This window comes from Panthera onca, chromosome A1, assembly GCF_046562875.1.
Source record: "Panthera onca isolate mPanOnc1 chromosome A1, mPanOnc1 haplotype 2, whole genome shotgun sequence".
In the NCBI taxonomy this organism is placed as follows: domain Eukaryota; kingdom Metazoa; phylum Chordata; class Mammalia; order Carnivora; family Felidae; genus Panthera; species Panthera onca.
The window spans coordinates 127,240,432-127,260,919 of record NC_138339.1 but is presented as its reverse complement, the minus strand read 5'-3'; the positions used below and the strand labels follow the sequence as shown (position 1 = coordinate 127,260,919).

The following is a 20,488-nucleotide window of genomic DNA, read 5'->3' as shown; positions in this document are numbered from 1 at the left end:
TCTTTCGCTCCTCTTTCCCCCAGCACCCTACTTGTCCTGCAGCTGCTACAGCCAGCACCTCCGACAGTGACCTGACCGCCCCTTCTCTATAGCCCAGCACAGGTCATGCCAACGGCCACGGCCCTTCTTGTGTTCAAACCCATCTCCTTCCTGTCGGTGACTCCTCGCCCCTCCAGGCCCCCCACCCTGCAGGACCCCTGTCCCCTCTGCCCACTCCAGGCCACAGGACCCTGCAACTGCTCAGGGCCTGCCCCTCTTGGGAGGCCTTGTCTGCCTCCTTCACCAGGCTGTGGCTCCACCCAGGACCAGGCCAGCCTTGGAGGACTGGGTGCATACCATCCTCCTGTGACGTCCACTGGAGACAACGGAGATGCACAGTATACTGAGGGACCCTGAGACCCCCATGCTTTCCTGGTAACTGCTAAGGTCTGAGCTCCTGAAGAGAACCTACAGGAGACGCTCTTCTAGAGACGGGTCACTATGCTGAGTGGCCTCGCAGAGGTTACTTACACTCTAAGCCCCAATTTCCTTCTAAGCAGACAGAATAGGCTTAGAAGGATTCTGTGAACTACCAAATGTGAAGCACTTAGCCAGTGCCTGGCACATAGCAAGTGCTCACTATAAGGCAGATGTTTCATTCCTTAATCGCTCTGCCTTTGCCTAGCACTGAAAGCACCAGCCTCCATGCCCCCAAAACTAACATTACTACAAGCCACTCTCAATCTGGAATGGGGACCTGCCAGGGCCTGGGGAGGAGGCCAGAGGGCAAGGAAACCAATGCTCCTCCAGGTAAAAGCCCTCATTTTCTGATACTGACTTTCGGCAGCCAATAGCCAGATTTACAGAAGCAGCAGATAAATGTTAACCAAAGACTACCTTGGTTACCAGTTACCACAAGGAGCATCCATCAGGACAGACATGGCAAGGGAAGCCTACGATTAGCCTTTTACAGAGGCCCTGGATTCCCACATGGCTCCCACAGTCCTGCAGGCAAGAAATGTGGGCTCTGGCAGAGCAAGAGCCTCCTTGTAATGAGGACGACATTTATAAATGTCTTCTGTAAAGGCCACTCTACAAATGTCTCCCTGTGTACGCGGGCATGACAGTAATCCCGTGAGAGGACACCTCAGCATCAGGCGCCGTCACAGGCCTCTGAAGTACCAGGGAACACGCTCTTCTGGCTACCACACAGAAGACACTTGCCTAAAAAGGAAGGTGGGACATAAAATGAAGGAGGGAAGACATAAAGGAAAGGAAGGTGGGAGCCAGGGTCAGAGCTGCAGGCAGGCTGAGCAGCCTGGCAAATGCAAGGAGAGTCCCTGTTATCCTCTTGGCAGCTGGAACTGGAGGCAGCTGGGGGGTGGGGTAGGGAGGACGGGAGAGACAGGGAGATGGAGGGAGGTGCACTGTCCTGAATACCCTTTGGGTCTGTCTTCTTGCTACAACATATTTATAGCTCTGAGGAGTGGCTTTTCACTTTCACCATATTTTATTCTAGGTTGACTAGACATAGAGGCCCTCAGGCAGGGAAAGAAAGCAAGAGGACTATAAATATGTTTTATTAGTTGCTGATATTTTAACGGGAAGATATCAAGAGAGAAGATATTTGTAGAATTCTTATCACTTCCTTCTCCATTCTTGGTGGTCATCCACAGAGAGACCCTGGGGTACTCCTAGCAAGGCTCCTGGGATGCTGCTATTTAAGTCAGTGGAGTGGCTCCTCACTTCCTCCGCTTTTCAAGGTACAGACATCCTCAGTGGCTTTTGTGTCAGAAGTGAGAGATCAGCTCTTGATAAACTTCCCACGCCTTCCCATTTGCCACCAACAGCTGCCTGACACTTGCTGTTGCTCAGCTCAGTCTGGCCCCCATGCCCTTGTGTCATTAGCATAACCCTAATTATGCCACATTTAAAAATCCAGGGGTCTAGTTCAGCTCCCATCTCATCAATTTCCTGGCAGCCTGTGACCTTACCGACATTCCCTCCTCCTGAAATTCATCCCTGTAGCTGGTCTTCTTACCTTCAGTAAAAAACTATTTACTAAGCGGCTGCAGAATGTAAGCCCTCATGCTGGCAGCTGAGCACACAGTGATGGGGGAGGGGTGGGGAAGGCACAGTTCCAGCCCCGGGGTCACAAATACGACCTCCGATATGTCTGACCCATCACAGACACTCATTACAAATCTTCTGAAATGAACACGGATTCTTTCAACTTTCAGCACCCAGCCTGGCACCTTGCACCTGGTTAGAGCTTGGTAACTCCTTCACCAATAGGTCATTAAGAATGGATCACTAAACAAGTACACTAAGCACGTGCACCACTGAGACCGTGATTAAGGATGGAAGTACAGGGACATTCTCTAAGGCACTGGCCTGGTTTCATGTATTAGAGCCAACACTCAGGATCCATGGCAGGCAGTATGAACTGAACTATAAAGTAGTCATCCAAGAGGAAAGTCATCCCAGCCCCCTGATGGTCCAAGATCCAGGCAGGCCTCACCTCACAGTCTCAAGTGAGGTCTCAGGGTTGGCTCAGGGGCCTGGGGGGTACTGGGGAGATCAACAATCCTCAGATTCTCCCAGCCAAGATTCTGGCTCAAATATCAGTGTCAGTCTGTGCATATCACATGTACCCATTATCCTGATTGATTATTTCTTGGCATTTCATATTTTAGATTTTGAAATGAAAACAGAGAAGAAAAATATCCTTAGAAAGATAGATAACATACATATAACTAATAATACTGTCTCCTGGGAGGAGAACTGGGTAGGAAAAAGAGCAGGAAGGGAAATGAATGTCTCACCGTATGTCCAGGGGAACATGGAAATTTTACCATTGGTAAACATCACTTAGTAAAGAAAACAATCAAAGACAATAAAAGACCTACCAGATATGAGAAACATAAAGTATGTAACTAGACAGACCAATGAAACAGAAAATAAAGCCCAGAAATAACCCTAAATATATCTAGAAATTTCACGTATGGTAAAGGTAGCATCTCAGATTACCAGGGAAAAGATGAGATACTCAATTAATTGTGTTAAGAAAACTGGGTAACCATCTGAAATAAAATTAAGTCGATCCTTATCTCACACTATGTATCAGGATAAATGGATCAAAGTAAAAATGTAAAAAATTAAAACATAAAAATACCAACCAAAAGCACAGGGGGAATTCCTTTGTAACCTTGAAGAGAGGTAGACTTTATGAACAACAAAATCTGGCAGAAATAGATTTATGAAGACTTCCACTATTAGGATTATTCAGATAAACTTGACAATCATTCCACAATATGTATGGATATCAAATCATCACATTATATGCTTTAGATATATAGTCATATTTGTCATTTTCCTTGATGAAATTGAAAAAATGAGCTATTCAAATAAATACACAATAACTTTAGTTAGAGAAATAATTTTTAGAGAAAACTTTGAAAATGAAGAGAAAATAAGAAATTATAAAGAACAACCAAGCCGATTCAAAAGAAAACCAGACAGGACTTCTAGAAATAAAAGTTTCAAAGCTGATATTGAAAATTCAGTGACTGAATTAAATAGCAGATAAGACACAGCTGAAGAGAGAATTATTAAACTGGGAGACAGTTCCAGAAGATAAATCAGAAATAATTATCCACAAATAAGACCTGCAAGACAGAAATGAAAAATAAGAATGAGATGAACAGATATGGAAGAATGAAACACTAACATATATTTGATTTGTGTTTTATAAGGAGAAAGATCCCAGAATAGAGACACTAAAGAAGTAACAGCTAACGACTTTATGGATGTGACAGAAGCGTGTTCAAAAACAGCCTGAGAAAGCTTATCACTAAAAGACCTCATGAAATGAAATCCTAAAGGATGTACCTCAGTCACAATTAAGTGATCCCAGATGGCAGGTCTGAGAGGAAAGAGGCACACTTAGTGTTGGGCACACCTTTTTCCTTGCCTGAATCCAAAAACAGGTTTTGTCTTGCTGTGTGCTTTTCCACTGGCCCCAGCAAAAACCCAGCCCTTGATAGGGAACTTGTCGATGCATTTGCAGACCCCAATGGCAGAAATGAAAGTGGCATGTCACCGTTCCCAGGGAAATCATGAGGCAACAGTGAGATTCCTTGACCACCGAGCATTCCCAGGCAATGCAGCTTATCTTGGAGAAAACAGAGAGGTTGTCAACAAATGGCGCTAGCGCTGTAAATCCACGTCCCAAGAAGTGAATCTAGACACAGACCTTATACCCCTTGCAAAAATTAACTCAAAATGGATCACAGCCCTAAACATAAAACACTATAAAACTCCTGGAAGATAACATAGGAGAAAATCTGCATGACCTTGGGTTGGCAAGGACTTTTTAGAGACAACACCAAAGGCATAATAGATGAAAAAAGAATTAAGATGCCAGACTTCATTAAAATCACACACTTCAGCTCTGTGAAAGACACTGCTAAGAGAGTAAGAAGACCAGCCACACCCTGGGAGAAAAGAAAGCAATGAGGCCGTTCCTTTCTGATCCCAGTGACACAGTCCAGCCCCTAGCCCCGAGATGGGAGGGTAGCAGGGCCATTGTTTCATGAAGTGGGCCCCAGTCACACTTACACTCTCATGGACCACCTTATGGACCCTTTGGAAGGACTGGGTGGTGGACTGGATAGAAACTCAGTGTTTGAGCTCCATGGCAGATTCACGTGCTTGTGGGAGAAGGGTGCTGTCAAGCCGGGCTTCTACCTCCACATCTTGCCTGGGGTAGCGAAGCTCCAGGCATTGCACCCTGTGGCGGTTTCCAGGCTCTCTCCTCAAGCCCTGAGGCCTGCCCACCCTGGATCTGCTAACAGGCGAGCAGGCCGACAGCTCACGACGAAGAAAATGTCAAAGGCACCTTGTGATAAACTGCTTTCCCAAGCACTCCTCGGATGTCTACCCACCATGGAATCATCTACTCCCCTGGGAGGGTGAGGGAGAACTAACAGTGCAGCATAGGTGGGAGCACCTCCTAAATTAACTCATGATTGGCTCTGCAAGATTATGTATAATGATGATTTTCTGTGATGGGCTATCAGTGGAAATCGTTAATCGCAGATATTAATACAAACAAATATTGAAGCTAAAATCTAACTTCCTTTCATGCGTGTGTGCATACACACAAGAGGCATTCAGGCCCAGCAGCTATCTCTGGGCAATGGCATTATGGATGAGCTTTAGCTTCTTACATTTAAACAATATGTGTTTTGTAATGTTTATTTATTTTTGAAAAAGAGAGAGACAGAGTGCAATTGGGGGAGGGGCAGAGAGAAAGGGAGACACAGAATCCAAAGTAGGCTCCAGGCTCCGAGCTGTCAGCACAGAGCCCGACGCGGGGCTTGAACCCACGAACTGCGAGATCATGACCTCAATGGAAGTCGGATGCTTAACTGACTGGGCCACCCAGGTGCCCCTATATTCTTACATTTTTAAACACAAACTGCTCATATCACCCAAAATGGGAATATGAATTTAACTATGGTCTGCACACAATGGGTGTCCAGTGCACTAGTCTCAACTCCAGTGTTTCCAGCTTCATTCTAGTTGCAGCCCTCTGGCTCATTAAATCTCTTCCCTTTCGTGTGTGTGTGTGTGTGTGTGTGTGTGTGTGTGTGTGTGTGTTCAGGAGAATAAAACTGGCAAAGGGCTTTGCAGAAGAATGAGCACTGTGGGGTGGTGAGAGCCTGAGGGCAGCATGAATGCCCAAGAAGGTGCCAGCAGGAGTTAGCTGGGTCCTGGCCTGAAGCGTTAGTCCAAGGTAGGAGCGGTCAGGCAGACAAGCAAGAGACTCAGGAGAAATCTGGGGGGGCCTCAGAGTATCAAGGAGCCAGCCTGACGGTCCTCTTGTTCCTGCCCTATTTTTAGCTGCAGGAGTAACAGGACACACTCGGGTGTCCTGGATAGGAAAGTGGTAAAGAGGCCAGGTAAGTGATGGAGCCAAGGGCAGCCTCTGCCTACCTCAATCTGCCAAGCTTGTCAGATCCTTTCTTTCCTAGGCCAGAAGCACCAAGTCCGATAGGTGTAACAGGATGGGCTGCTGAAAGGGAGGGTTCCCCCTCCTGCACTGAGAGGAGACAGGGCGGGGATGGAGTGCAACCCAGCCCCTAACACAGGAGAGATACGCAGCATCTGACCCAGTTACAGATCAGAAATGAAGCAAGCTGAAACTTGGGATAAGGATGATCATTTCGTCAGCCAAACCAGACAGCAAGGTATATTCGCAAGAGTCACCCCTTTCCCTTAGGGTTTTATTGTAGGATGTGGTCGGGCACAAGGGCTGAGACTCATCTAGTCTGCAAAGTGGCCATAAGGTCACCCAGGGGACCCTGCTTGTTCCCCAGGTCAGGAGCTGGCCCTGTAAACTTCATCACGGCAGCTTCTGACTGGAGCATCTATGGGGAGAAGATTCCAGGTACTGATTAGAAGACAGGGAGGCTCTGGTCCGCAACAAGAGACAGGAGAGGGAAGACCAAGGCTGAAACATGGGCACTGAGAGGGGCAGGGCTTGGGAAAATGGCAGGAGTGGGGTTTAGAAATATAAAACTCCAGAGATCATCATTTTGTAGTTTAGATCCAAAGAAGACAGGAAAAAAAAAAATTCTAGCTATAGCCTTACCTTGTGAGAGGTGGAAATGCAGTCCTATGGTGCTGGGTTTTTATTTATTTTTTTATTTTATTAAAAAAATTTTTTTTTTAGTGTTTATTTATTTTTGAGACAGAGAGAGACAGAGCATGAATGGGGGAGGGTCAGAGAGAGAGGGAGACACAGAATCTGAAGAAGGCTCCAGGCTCTGAGCCGTCAGCACAGAGCCCGACGCGGGGCTCGAACTCCCAGACCGTGAGATCATGACCTGAGCCGAAGTCGGACGCTTAACCCGACTGAGCCACACAGGCGCCCCTGGTGCTGGGTTTTTAAATGGACCACAATTTAGGGACCCATACCAGCAGGCTGCTCCCATAGCCACCTTGGGAGAGTCTATACCTATCACAAGGTGTCAGCATTCAGTCTTGAGAGCTGGCTGCCAGGGCTTGACATCTTTCTCAGAGAAACCCTCTGGGAGTGCACTGAATTTCTGCAAACAAGCTTAAGTACTAGGAGGGAAGTTGGTAGAGTAAGGTTTGTGCTCAGGCCATGTGACAGGGTTTCTGCCCCCCACCCCCCAAAAAAGGAAAAGATGTCATCGCACATCTTTTTGGATTTGATGAACAGGAACCGGGCCTGTTCTTTGCTCAAGGGTTGGATAAAATGGCTCCAAAGGCACTTCCCTTCCAGGAAGTAAGTTCCTTGGGCAGAGACTTTTGTCTTGGACCTCAGTGTCTGGCACAGAGCCTGGGGTATGATAGGCCATCTCCGAGTCAATATCTGAGCAACTCAGCTTAGCAAAGTAAGTGCTAAGGGCTTCCCAAGATACCACCTCACCTAGCAAATGTTCAGGCACCTTCTATGGGTTGGGCCCTGTATGGAAGAGGAAGACCCAAGGTCTCCTTATGTATCAGCCAAGCTTCCTGCCTCAATGCCACAACAAACCAAAGCTGGTTCTTCATGACAGCTTTCGATTTTGTTTCCTCACTGAGCCTTCCTCATAGTGCCATCTGTCATGGGCTAAAGCCACACCAGTGTTCCCTACACTGTACTGTGCAAGGTGTTTAAAGGTGTTCCTTAAAGACTTTTGTGATAAAAGTTTGGGAACCACTACGTAGCACAGCTCCTTCCCATGGGGATTCACAGTGACACCAACATGTTAAAGGCTCTAAAGAGTCTTGCCATAAAGAAAGCTATTTCTTGCTGGTTCCCAAACTAAAACAAATTCCTTTACTGAGAAAACTGTTGAGGTTATTCATAAATCCACCTCAAAAGAGAGGATGTGAATCTAGCCATCTTCTGACCTCAGTCATACGGCTGTGTTTTTTTGGTGGAATACCTCTCGAATTTCACCAGATATGTAGGTTCTGCTGAGCGCTGTTTGAGCAATGCTGACCCACAGGACCTTGACCCATGACTCAAGACCATCAAATCATAAGGGTGCTTGCTCTTTGCTCTACCACACACTGTTGATTTCCCACCACCCTCCACCCCCAACTGTGGGACTCAAGTACCTTTAACTTATCCCCCTCACCCCGTTTGCCCTATTCCCTTATTGGTGTCTGGGCTTGGGGATCCCCATCATCAATGGAAAGGTCACTGGGACAAAAGCCACGCCATATATTTCTCATTTCACATCTCCTATGCCTTCCAGTAGTGCTATGCTGGGCACAGAGGATAGATTCCAGAAGCTTCTGAACTGATTAAAGTCAGGTTCCCTTTTGCCTTACATGTCATTTAAGGGAGAAGTACCACAGTACCATGGGGGCAAAGACAATGACTGGACTGGGGCTGCCCTGACTGCCTCAGTTTCCATGCAGTAACACTTACTTCCATCTACTATGTATTGAGTGGTTACTAAGAAAGCTGGCTAAACACTTTAGATGCAGTGTCAATCCTCACAGAGCCCCAAGAGCAATACAGGCTGCTATACTCCCCTGGTGGAGAATGGAGGGAGGCCCAGATAGTCCTCCACACTGAGAAGACAAGTGGACAGTGTCACACTGCTTGGGGAGAACTCCAGAAAGAGTCCAGCAGGGAAGCTGGATTTGGGGAAGGACCTATCTGGTTGCCACGACCAAGCTGGTTCCAAGTGTTGCCTTTTTCCTTTTAAGTACAGCAGATGATTGGGCTCTGGACCCAAGAGGACAAAGAGAGGCCTGCTTCACTTTTCAGAGCAAGATACAAAGCTACAACCTCCTCCCACATCTACCCCGGCCGGGAGCAGACTGTATGAAGGAGAACCTATGTGGTCCCTCACCACTGAAAACACGCTCTGCATGGCGGGGGTGGGAGGGTGGTGGTGGGGTGTCACTGGGCTCTGATGGTCCCCTGTCTGAAGGGCTGCTGGTGGTTCAGACACTTTTTTTTTAAACATGTATTCATTTTTGGGAGAAAGAGAGAGAGAGAGAGAGAGAGGGAGAGAGAGAGAGAGAATAAGCAGAGGAGGGGCAGAGACAGAGGGAGACAGAGAACCTGAAGCAGGCTCCAGGCCCTGAGCTGTCAGCACAGAGCATAACGCAGGGTTCAAATTCACGGGCTGCAAGATCATGACTTGGCTCAACCCAAGGCACCCTGGTTCAGGCTCTCTTAACCGTGGTCTGGCCTCAGTTCTGGCATGCTCAGCTCCTGGCTAACTAAGAAATCTTCCAAGAAGATTTCCATGCATGTGCCAGATGCTCAGTCAGAAGTGGCCTCCAACATCAGACAGAAGAGTTCGGTAACAGGACATGTTGGTGGTGAGGCCAGTACAGGCTTCAGGAGGAGGAGTCAAGTGCCACTTGAAACAGAGCAGGGAGAGTAGGGCCTGAAGCTGCCAGGGCATTCTGCGGGCGTCTGGTGAGGCCCGGTGGCTTCTGGCAAGTTGAAGGATAACACGCATGAGCGGGCGGCGACAGCCCCCATCACCAGCCCTAAGGAAAGTCACCTCAGCAGCCAGAGCAGGAGTACCAGGGACTTCCTCCTCTCTCAAATGCTAACGTGAGATTTGGGCACTTACACCGTGAGGGCGTGGGAAGAGCACTTCCCCTGCATCCTCTCACTGCAGCTTCTAGAACTCTGGGAGACACTCCCCACAACACCATTGTACAGATAACCAAACCACAGCTCAGAAATGTGAGCGACTTGTCTGAGGCCACAGAAATGAAAGGGCGGCTCTGGCACCTGGGTCCACATCTTATCCATCCAGTTCCACTGCCTCTTCCTGATGTCTACTGAACACTGTGGCGTCCCACATGGTCCCCAGGGCCGGCCACCAAGGAGACGTCAGCTCCCTGCTCCACAGCCACCTAGTCCCACCAGGGCCCTGTAGCTCAGCAGTCCTCTTAGCAAGCCCTCTCAGACCCCTCATCTCTCCACTGAGGCCTGCTGAAGGCAGGAGGCCTAGCCCAGCCATGTCCAAGGGTACCATGGGGCACTCTGCCATCACCGTGCCTGCAACTGTGTGCACCACCTGTAAGAGTCTGGGTCTAGCAGAGAACATAATCCTTCCACAAGGCTCTTCAGGTGACGACTGGACAGGCAGGGAAGCTTTGGTTACCGGGTTAACAAGCATCCTCTGGCCTGACACCTACCAGCAGCACGTACAGTTCTGCAGCATCACTGCCTTTTTCTTGCCTGGGCCGGACTTGGACAGACAGCTCTGAGGGATGAGGAAAGGTCTTGCTCTGGATTCGATCCCTGGGCCAGATGCATGTTCGGTGAGGACCTGCTGAGTGAGTGGTGCTCGCTTCACATGCCTGGTATTAGAGCATGATGTCTGCGCCGCAGCCTTGTCTAGGCCCTGAGCTGTTCGACGGCTGCTGCTCGGGCTTCCCGCTCTTTCCCTGTCTTCCCCAAGGTCTGGGATGAGCCTGGCACCCGGCAGGCACACGGAGTACAGGTGAGTGAGTGGCACTGCGCCTCTCCCAGCTCTCACAGGGCCGGCTGGCCGCACAGCTTTCTCCAAGTCTCAGCTGAGATCTCCTCAGAGAAGCCTTCCCAAGCCAGTTCATCTCCAGGCCCCCAGTTACCCCGGCCCCACTTTGGCCTATTTACGCTCTCTGTGGAATCTATCACAGGCAGTAACCATCTGGTGTGGTTGGTTCTTTCTCCCAGACTAGACCATGAGCCCCACAGAACAGGCCCCAGTCATTCCTGTGTTCTCAAACAGGGCCTAGCATGGTGACTGGTACATAGCAGGTGCTCAGTAAGTGTGTGGAACAAACCAGAAAGTGTCTTCGGGGAAATAAAATCAAAGAGTGGGACAGAAAGCGGGCTTGTCCCACCTTCCCTTCTCACTCATGGATCAAAACCAAAGCTGTGAGTGGGCAGACGCTCAGAACTTCCAAATACCCGCATGCTCCCACATCCCAGCCCAGGGAGCTTAGGGCTGGTCAGTCAGTGTGGGCATGCAGCACTGTTCTGAGGGGCAGAACAGAGCAGCGTTTTCACTGGATAGGACCCCAGAGCTCAGCTACTCTCCCATCAGGGAACAGGACTCAAGTAACCACAAAAGTGACTGATGGCTCAGGATGTCTCCCGAGGTGTCTGTCACATAGGCCAGGCACCGTGCTGGGGGCAGGCATAAGGCAACGGTCAAGCCAATGACTCAGCAGTATGTGAGGGCAGCAAAAAGTGGTTCAGATTCAGCTAACTGTAGCTCTCCTGGGAGGACTTGGTAAAACTTAAAAATGTGTATGATGTTTAATACACAGGGGTTAACAAGGCTGCTGCCTGAGTAAAGATTTGCCTTGAGCTACTTTCTAGCCCTAGTGATGGGCTGCCCTGACCATTCCCACACCCCTCTGTGACCACTCCCACACACCCACGAGAGAGGGGGCGGGAAAGGCATAATGCTGTGGGTGCAAACAGAGTCAGGGTCTCTGGCCCCATGAGAATGGACCCACTGGCCTCAAACTCATAAGCACTGTGCTCAGTTCCAGAGCCAGCCAGGCAACCAAAGACGACTAGATTTTCTGCGTGGCACACATAGTAACTGCCTCAGATATGCCGGAGCAATGGTCTCCCCCCCAGCAAACTAAATGGTAGAAGCTTGACGGAAGACACGAAACTGATGTTGTACTTGACCTACCGGTAGTGTCTGTGGACATCCCCGTGACAGGGACATCATGGCATTCGGGCACCAGGAACCGTGGCCTAGCTGGGTATGCCCAGCACATGAGCTTTCCCGTTGTGCTCAAAGACCTGCGGCTGTCACAGCAGCCTGGAGCTGGTGGGACATGGGCTGTTATCAACATTTTGAGTTGTAAAGGAACTGGGGTCCACACAGGTTAAGTGAATCACTCTAGGTCACAGAGCATATACAACCGCCAAGCCAGAATTAGAAATGTCCTCTGCTTCCTGTCTAGTAACTTTGGCCCTGACTGCCAACGTCATACATGGTTTTCCTGCCTGCGTCACGAGCTCCGGTCCTCTGTTTCCTCATCTACAGAAGAGAAGAATCACGACTAGCGCATGCTGCCAGGCATGCCACATAAAAGAGTCTCTGAGGAGCCAAGGGTTAAATGTCCCAGAAGTACAGATGCCTCCCAACTGTAATACACCCATGTCTTTTCCTGCCTAGATGCTCTCAAAAGAACAAAGACACTATATCCCTCAGGACCATGTTCTTTATGGAAGAACCCTCACTCTTGCCTTAATGAGAGACCAGGGAGAGCAAGAGGTAACCCAGCTCTTCTGCTTCCTCTTACCACTTCGGAAGAGGAAACCTTGTCTTGCTGAGTCTCCTCGTCTGGCTGGAGGAGGGCTGGCTGCAAGAATCAAGGGTGCCCCTCCTGCCAGCTACCCTGACTGTGTATGGAACAGTAAGTGGTAAAAGCATTACAACAGGCCAGCAGGATCTGCGTCCCGTCCCAACTCCTCAGTGGCTATATGCGACCCTATGCAAGTTCTCTTATGCTTTGAGGCTGGTTTTGTCATCACTAAAAATGGGGGTGATATCCCTGCCCAACCGGCTTCCCACAATTGCCATGGAGCCACCAGTAAGACCAGTAAGATTATTTCTGGGAAAAGGACCACCCCTTCTATCCCTCCCCCCCCCCCCCCCCCCGCCCCCTGCCGCCAGAGAGAGAGCTGATTCCAAGACTGGTGCTGGGAAAATTCAGGATGAGTCTAGAACATCGCATTGTGTGAAAAGGCAAGAAGATGTGTAAGAATGGAAGAGGCCGCTGCAAAGCACAGCAGAACCAGCTTGAAGGTCAAATGTGGGACAAGGTGAGCACCATACAGAGCAATGAAAGGATAGTGTATTACCCACTAAACCAACGAAGTCCATGAAGCAACACTAAGAGTACAAGAAATAGAGAGGAAGGGCAGAAGGAAAGTAAGTTCTTTACTGAAGAGTGCCAACTGATAAATGTAACAGAAATGACAGAAATAGAAAAATCACTCTTTTATAACCACTACAGTTATAACGGATTCAGGGAAGATCATCAAGTGATGCCAAAGCCACCGGGTGAAGACTGTGACTCAGGAGGTACAGAAGTCCATTAGACACCACCTTAACCAAATGACCAAACGGAATCACCAATGGCAGGATGAATCCACATCAGGCGCCTCCCGGCGTGATACCAGGCAAGGCCTCAATGCCACTTAGGCAATCCCCCTACCAAAATGTTTAACTCAAATCCAAGCCTGAGACCAGCCCAGGCTGAAGGACATTCTGCAACACAGCTGGCCTGCACTCTTCAAAAATGTCCATGTCACGAAAACTGGGGAACGGTTTCAGCTTCAATAGGACGAAAGAAACCCAACAACCAAAGGAAATGTGTGATCTTGAAATGGATCCTGGGTCAGGAAAGACAACCAGACAAAATTATAGAGGACATTTTGGGGACAATTAAGGAAATTTCCACATGGACTGTGTAACACCCAAAAATCAAGGTACAAACGTGTGCACACATGCATGTTCACATACACACACAAGGTGGGGGGGAGAAAAGGCAAAGGGGCCAAAATGTTAACAACCGGGACACCTAGGTGAAAATGTTCATTGTACTACCCTTACGAGTCTTCCGTGGGTTTGAAAAGTTCCAAAATAAAAGGAAGCAGACAGGTCCCATCAGTCCTGGGCAAGTGTTGGAACAGCCACTCTGTGAGCACAGCGGAGCCCTTCCTTGGTGGACCCGGGCACACTCACCTGTCAGATACTCCAGGACGGCAGCCATGTACACGGGTGCCCCCACTCCAATCCTGTACTTGGGGTGGCCTTTCTTGATGTACCGCAGCATCCGCCCCACGGGGAAGATGACTCCCGCCTTGGCAGACCGGGAGGTCTTGGTGGATTTCTTCTTCCCACCCCGGCTCGACATGGCAGCGGCCCTGGAGGTGAGTCAGTAAACACACTGTGGAGGCAAGAGGCACAGCCGTCAGGATCATGGGGGCAGTTCACCCCTCTTCCCCACACTCTCCGACCCCTACAAGAAAGGCCACTCCTCGCGGCCACTGAGTCCTCCGGGCCCAGTTCGTGCACTTGGTTGGCGCACTCTGGCCCCTAAGAAGAGATTGGCTACGCTTTTCACATTTTATACCACGACATCAATTTTATCGGCCACTTACATTTAAACGTTACTCTGACAATGAGTGCTCTTAAGTGCCCTGCCTTTATGCCACGTGGTATAAAAGAAAATGGGATTTCTTGGCTACGTCCAATATGCTTGTTTAATAATTACATTTTCATACACTTGAGACCGGGGCTGATCAATTTGCTGAAGTCTTCATGGAAAAAAAGCAAACGATGTCACCTTCCCCTGGAATAAAGACGTAAAGCCTGACACCTAGGTCGCCTGATGGAAGCAGGATCTCTACCTCGTGACCCTTTCCCCGTGAGGGGCAATGGCAGCTCACAGGAGTTCAGCAGATAGGCTGCAATCACAGGCCCTCAGAACACACCCAGTCTGCTAGCTGGGCCTGTCCTTAGAGAAGAGGGAGAAGGGCTTTTCTTACCCTGATCCTCCTCCTAATCCATATCCAAAATGCCACGCAGTCCAGAGGATGCCCCCTTTTCAACACCTCATGGAGGGTCCTCTCCTCTCCACCCCAACTGTGACTGGATCCAGGTCATCTCTAACCAAATGATCGCAAATATGTCCTGAAGAGATCTCCCCACTACTCGCCCTGCTCTCCAATCCACTGGCCCTCTGAGGGTGGTGCATACGAATCTGAGTACTCCACGGCCCCGGTGTTAAAGCTTTCTCTGGCTGCCACAGTTCCTAAGGTCAAATCAAGATCCTGGGCCTGTCATGCGATGCCCTAGAAATCTAGGCCTGGCACATCCATCCAGCTTCACCCCATACCTCCTGGGGTCCAAACTCGGACACAGGGCAGGGGTGGGGGTCACACATAGTTCAAGTGCCCTCCCCTGCAGTGGCTGTGCCCTTTCGCCAAGACCTCCTCTATTCCTCACACTTGCTTCCTGCTCTCTGCCATCCCTACCCTGAGTGCTCGGGTACAGCCCCTCCATCCACTGGGCTCCCTTGCACTTCACACCACGGCGGTGATGTGCATACAGCCCCGGCTTTCAGAGAGCTGCCCCTGGCTGGGCCCCTAGCACAGTACCACTGAGGCCTGCATGTTTGCTAAGAGCACTCAAGGTCTCAGATGTTTGCTAAAAGCATTCCGGTCATTCATGCATCCACTTTAGGAATGATGCTGGAAAATGGAGACGGTAGTACACAAGGCAGATGAGGTCGCTGTCCTCCCAGAGTTGGTGGGGAAGAGGGGAAGAGAAAGAGGAAACAACCCTACAGTCATTTAAATGATCATCATGAAAGGCAGTGAGGGTGCTGGGAGAGGAGCTGTGAACAGGCCTCTCAGCCTGTTCTCCGGCACGAGGCAAGCATGTCTTAGAGGACATTTATGCTCAATCATTCAACCAAATGGGCAGGTCTCCCATCTACTGGTAAACTGAGATCAGGCTGCGTGCTGTGTGGGTGCCTCCAGCTCCAACAGGCCAGGCCTCTATGCCAGTGGAGGCGACAGTCAGGAATCCTTGTCACTCTGATGCCCAACCCTGTATTCGGAACATGCTTGTGGCTCATACCTAACATTAGTGTGACCCCTAAAATATCTCAAGTCATGTGCCTGACAGCCATGGCCAAAACAACAGAGAGCAGAATTTGGGGGCACTCTGACAGAATGAAGGTGGCTCAAGCCCCAGCTCTGAATAGATGTTTGGAGGGTTGTGGCAGGGGGTGGGGCACTAAAGACGACTATGATAATCCCTTGTATTTCTCATCAAGGGGTACCAAGTGTTAATGGATCACTGAGTGTTAAAAATAGAGTCCCAGAAGGGTCTGCGCTTCTCTGAAACAATGAGATGGCTCCATTTCTTGCTGTGATGAGCTCCATCTTGAGACATTCCCTGCAAACAGGTGCACATGCTCACTCTGAGCAGGAAATGGTATATGTACACGTGTGCATGTGTGTGTTCGCAGGGAAAACTGCCGCTGGGTTTCCTAGCAGTCGTTTGCTTTACCACAAATGTGTTTCACAGACCAACCCAATGCCTCTGGACCCAGAGTTTTCAGATCTGAACATTTCCCCTCTTTCAGCAGGAGAGGCCTGCAGTCAGTGATGATGAATGCAGCTCAGTCCCATTCTTACTGGAGCACAGGCTTCAGCCCTATCTCCAGGCAGACCTGTCTGGGTAGGTTTGGGGCTGCCTCTGTGGGAATCAGTAACATCCTGCCCCAGGGAAGAGCCATTAGCATTCAGAGACCTGATGGGCCCTAGACATGCTCATTCTTTAAAAGTGATGCTCCTGGTGCCTTCCTTCCACTCCAGCCAAGAGTCTTGACGTGGACATGGACATGGACAGGACGGTGACTCCCAGGTCTCTAGTCCAGTGCACACCTGGCTACAGAGCCCCAGAGCTCTGTTCTGACTGCCTGTGGCTAGGACCCACTTGACAATCCCATGGGCACCTTGAATCCCTTCCTGTTCCAAATCCTGTGGAATTTTCAGCTCCAGCAGTGACAACCTCGTGCATGAAGCCCCTAAGCGGGAGTCAACATGGGCCCATTCTCTCTGCCCACTTTCCCAGCACCCAGCCATTAGCCAAGCTCTGTTGAACCCACCTCGTAATTGCCGAAGCCTCTTCCCTCCTCTTCAGCCTCCCTGCCTCGGTTCAGCTCTCTCTACTCCTCATCTACCCTCCCCAGCACTAGTCTCTCTCCATGGATGCCAGGGGATCTCTGCTCCCTTGCTGGTTCCTCACCACCCTGAGCCAGCCACAAACAGCATCCTTCAACTACTTCTGCAGCATCACTTCCTGCCACCCCTCCCCCTGGGGGTGATGCTCCAGGCCACCACTGGTTTCCTGCCCTCGGATGCAGTGTCCAGAATGTCTTTACACAGGCTGTCTCTCCTGCCTGTGACACCCTCTGTCCTTGTGCCAATCTGCTGCACTGGCACTCGTGAGATCCCTGTCCTAGGACCCAGCCGTGGACTGGAATCACTCACTGCTTCACGTTCCCAGAGAACATATCCTGGCATGTATCTGTGTGCCTGCCTGCCCAGCTCAGCCGAACCGCAAGCTACTTGATGCCAGGCACTGTGGTCAGCTCATCCCTAAGTCCCGGGGTCCCAGGCAGGGCCTTAAACGTCATGGATCCTCAAGGGGTATCATGCTGAGAGGAAACCATCTTCACATCTAGTTTTCAGTCAGGCTCCTGATAAAGCAGCCCCGTCTTCACCCCTCCCCTGGGGGCGGTCCTGCAGCTCCTGCTCCTCACCCTTCCCTGCGTTCTTCCTGCACTTTTTTTATTTTAGAGAGAGTGCGTGCACATGCAAGTGAGCGGGGAAGAGGGGCAGAGGGAGAGAGAGAATCTTACGCAGGCTCCACGCTCAGCACGAAGCCCACGTGGGGCTCAGTCCCACGACCCTGGGATCGTGACCCAAGCTGAAATCGAGTCGGATGCTCAACCGACTGAGCCACCCAGGCACCCCTTTTTTATTCCCTGTACTTCTAACTAGGTCCCCAATGTGCAGCCACAGCTTGGAAAGACGTCTGAGTCAGCCATGCAGCTTCATGACATCCAGTCATGTGTACGGACTTTAAAAACATCTTGGAGAAAATCATCTTGTGTCTGGGCAGTCTCCAGATGAACCTGTGAATGTGCCAGCTCCATACTACTCTTCAGGGGTCTATGGAGGTGTGGGCACCCATGTTGGGGACAGAGCGGCCGTGATAGAAGTGGCTGTTGAGCACTAGGCCGCGTAACTCAAATTCCAAAGTCAGACTAACCTCATTCAAGTTGGCTCTGCCACTTACCACCCATGCATCCTTGGGCACGTGATATGATGTTACCCTCTGAGCTTATTTTATCATCAGTCAAGTGGGGATGAAGGTAGAATCGACTTCAAACATTTGGTGGGAAAACTGAACAAAACATGCATATACGGGGCCTGCCAAGAACTCACTGAATGGGTGCTCAGGTAAGTCAATAAAAACAACAACAATGAACAAAGGCCGCCTCCTCGAAAACCAATGTTGGGTATTTGAACTGGCAAGGACAGTACCAGTTGCTGTAACAAACAAGCCCCCATAGCTTATTTCTCTCTCGTGGAAAGTCCAAAGTAGGTTTCCATGATTGGTTGGTGCTTCTCCACATGATTCAGGGACCCAGACCCCGCCCCCCATCCTTCAATGCACAATTCCCAATGTCACCACAGAAGGAAAGAGGTCGTGGATGCTAACACATGGAGGCCTTCGGGGGCCACACCCAGAGGCGGAGCATACCACTACTGACCATGATTCATCGACTAGAACTTGGTCATGTGGCCACACATGATTGCAAGAGAGGTTGAGAAACGCCCTTTTGCTATTTGCTCAGAAAACAGCCAGTCTCTGTCCTATAACAAACCAACTTGAAAGCTGACCCTGAAGCCAGGGTGGGAGCAACCAGCCAAAGCCTGTTGGGCCCTGTTTGACCCATGCCCTGCATCCAGCCTCTTCTGAGAGATGGACAGTCCTACGTCACAGAAAAAAGTGGCCTCTTGCACACTCGGCTTCTCTTCAAGGCATGGACATTGCTCAGGAAAGAAACAGCTGTACTATCTTGTCAGACTGACAAAGCGATGTCCTTCCTTCCCGGGCTAATCATCCAGGAGAGCCCCCCCTTCAATAAACCAGAAGTCCTCACCCCTAGGGAGGACCCCAAGTGCTTTGAAGACAGTGACACGGCCTCAGGCAACCTCACTACACAAGAGCGTAGCTGCTTTTTTGACTGTTATCGGGCCAGGAAATGAAGACTCTGTGGTTGATCCCAAAGGGATCTCTGTGGTCTTTACCTCTGCAACTCCTCCAACTATAAATCAATCACAGTAGACATGAACCTTGCTTGCAGAAACCCAAGGCTTACCCAGAGACAAGCTAGGCTTGAGTGATGGGCAGGTCTCTGACCACCGGCTCCTCAACAACTGAGCTGTGACCGGGGCACCTGATCTGTCCTCTTGGCACAGGACTAGCGAGAGGCCTGGCTGTGAGGATCCCACGAGTAAGATGGACATGAGAATGACAAGCCCTCTACTACCACAAGGGCCACAGAGGAAAGAGGGTCAAAGGGCTGTCCTACCTACTACCACACTGTTGCACCCTTCCCCAACAGGGCACCGTAACAGGCTCCACACTGCCCTGTAAACCACTTTCGTCACTTCGGCACATAACACCCTCTCAGTCTATAGCACTCTCTCCAGCCCTGTGTCTGTTCCTGCTGTGGCGGTGCCTTGTGCCCGCCAGTCACAGTCTAGTTTGGGCCAGCCCTATGCCCAGACTCCAGCCTTGCGCACAAGGCCCCACTGACCTCCCGCCCATCTCTCCCTATTTCCAGCAACGAGGGCTCCACCAGGCCGAACGGCTCCCGGAGTCCTTAGTGGACATTCCTGCGTGTGGCCCAAGCCCAGCTACAAATCCCTCGTGACGTTCCTCACCCTGACACCATTCTTTAATATGTTCAATTGCTTTTCTCAATCTTATATAAAGTGCTCTGCAAATGAAGTTCCCAGCCCTTTCTTCCAACTGGATTGCTACTCAACATCCAATTTATATAAATATCCTGAAGCCAACCTCCCCAACCTTAGCAGCTGCTATACTGTATCATCACGGCCAATTTCCTTGTCTGTCTTGGTGGGACGTACCAGTCTGCTCCCCAGTGTACCTCCAGGAACCCACTGCCCTGCCTGGTACCTGGTAGGCCCTCAAATGCTGGCTGGACGGTGACTAATTAGTTGGATGCAATTACAGTTCTCTGGACAAAGATGAGGGCAGCATTTCCAAAGGCCACAAGACTCAGAAATGTGGCAAGTGGGACAGCAGTCAGGGACCTTCATTGAAACCGTTCACGGACACATACCTGGCCGATCCCTGTGGGAGCTGAGACCCTTGAAGTTCAGGGAGCTTGTGGGGCCATCTTAGAGATTCCCAGGGAGGAAACACCACAACGGCCCTGACGGCTGAGGTGGGAGCCCCACAGAGGTCTTCCCACTCCCTAATAATTCTGTGGCTCCAGCCACCTCTCCTCTTGCCAGGCAACTAGCCAGTAAGAGACTGGAGGAAAATACTTCCCTTTCTCACACCTGTAAGTGACTGACCTCCACTAAGGCTACAGCACAGAAAACTCTTAATCAGGGCACTTAGAAAACCACCTGAGCTGGAGATTGTGAAGTCCTCTGTTACCTAAGCAATGAATTTGTGCATATTGATACCGAATGAAATGTCGACCAGAATTGCTGCGGAGCTGGCAGTCACACGACCCCCATCCCAAGCACCCGAGGACAGGGAACCTGAGCGATCAGCGCTTACAGTTGCTGTCGCCGAGGGAGGACTGCACCATCCACTCCCTGCAGCTGGATGAATGCCCACATGTCCACATGCATTTGTCAGCT

The 20,488-nt window shown here is 50.3% G+C and overlaps 1 protein-coding gene across 4 annotated transcripts in view; it reads right to left on the bottom strand.

Annotated features, from left to right (window-relative positions):
• MACROH2A1 (macroH2A.1 histone) overlaps nt 1–20,488 on the bottom strand; it is a 79,589-nt gene that overhangs the window by 55,282 nt on the left and 3,819 nt on the right. For all 4 annotated transcript variants that reach the window (XM_060636092.3, XM_060636090.3, XM_060636093.3 and 1 more), the window contains exon 2: nt 13,743–13,947. In XM_060636092.3, the coding sequence (XP_060492075.1) occupies nt 13,743–13,914 (172 nt within the window). In that variant the 5' untranslated portion in view covers nt 13,915–13,947. The remainder of the gene's footprint in view (nt 1–13,742; nt 13,948–20,488) is intronic.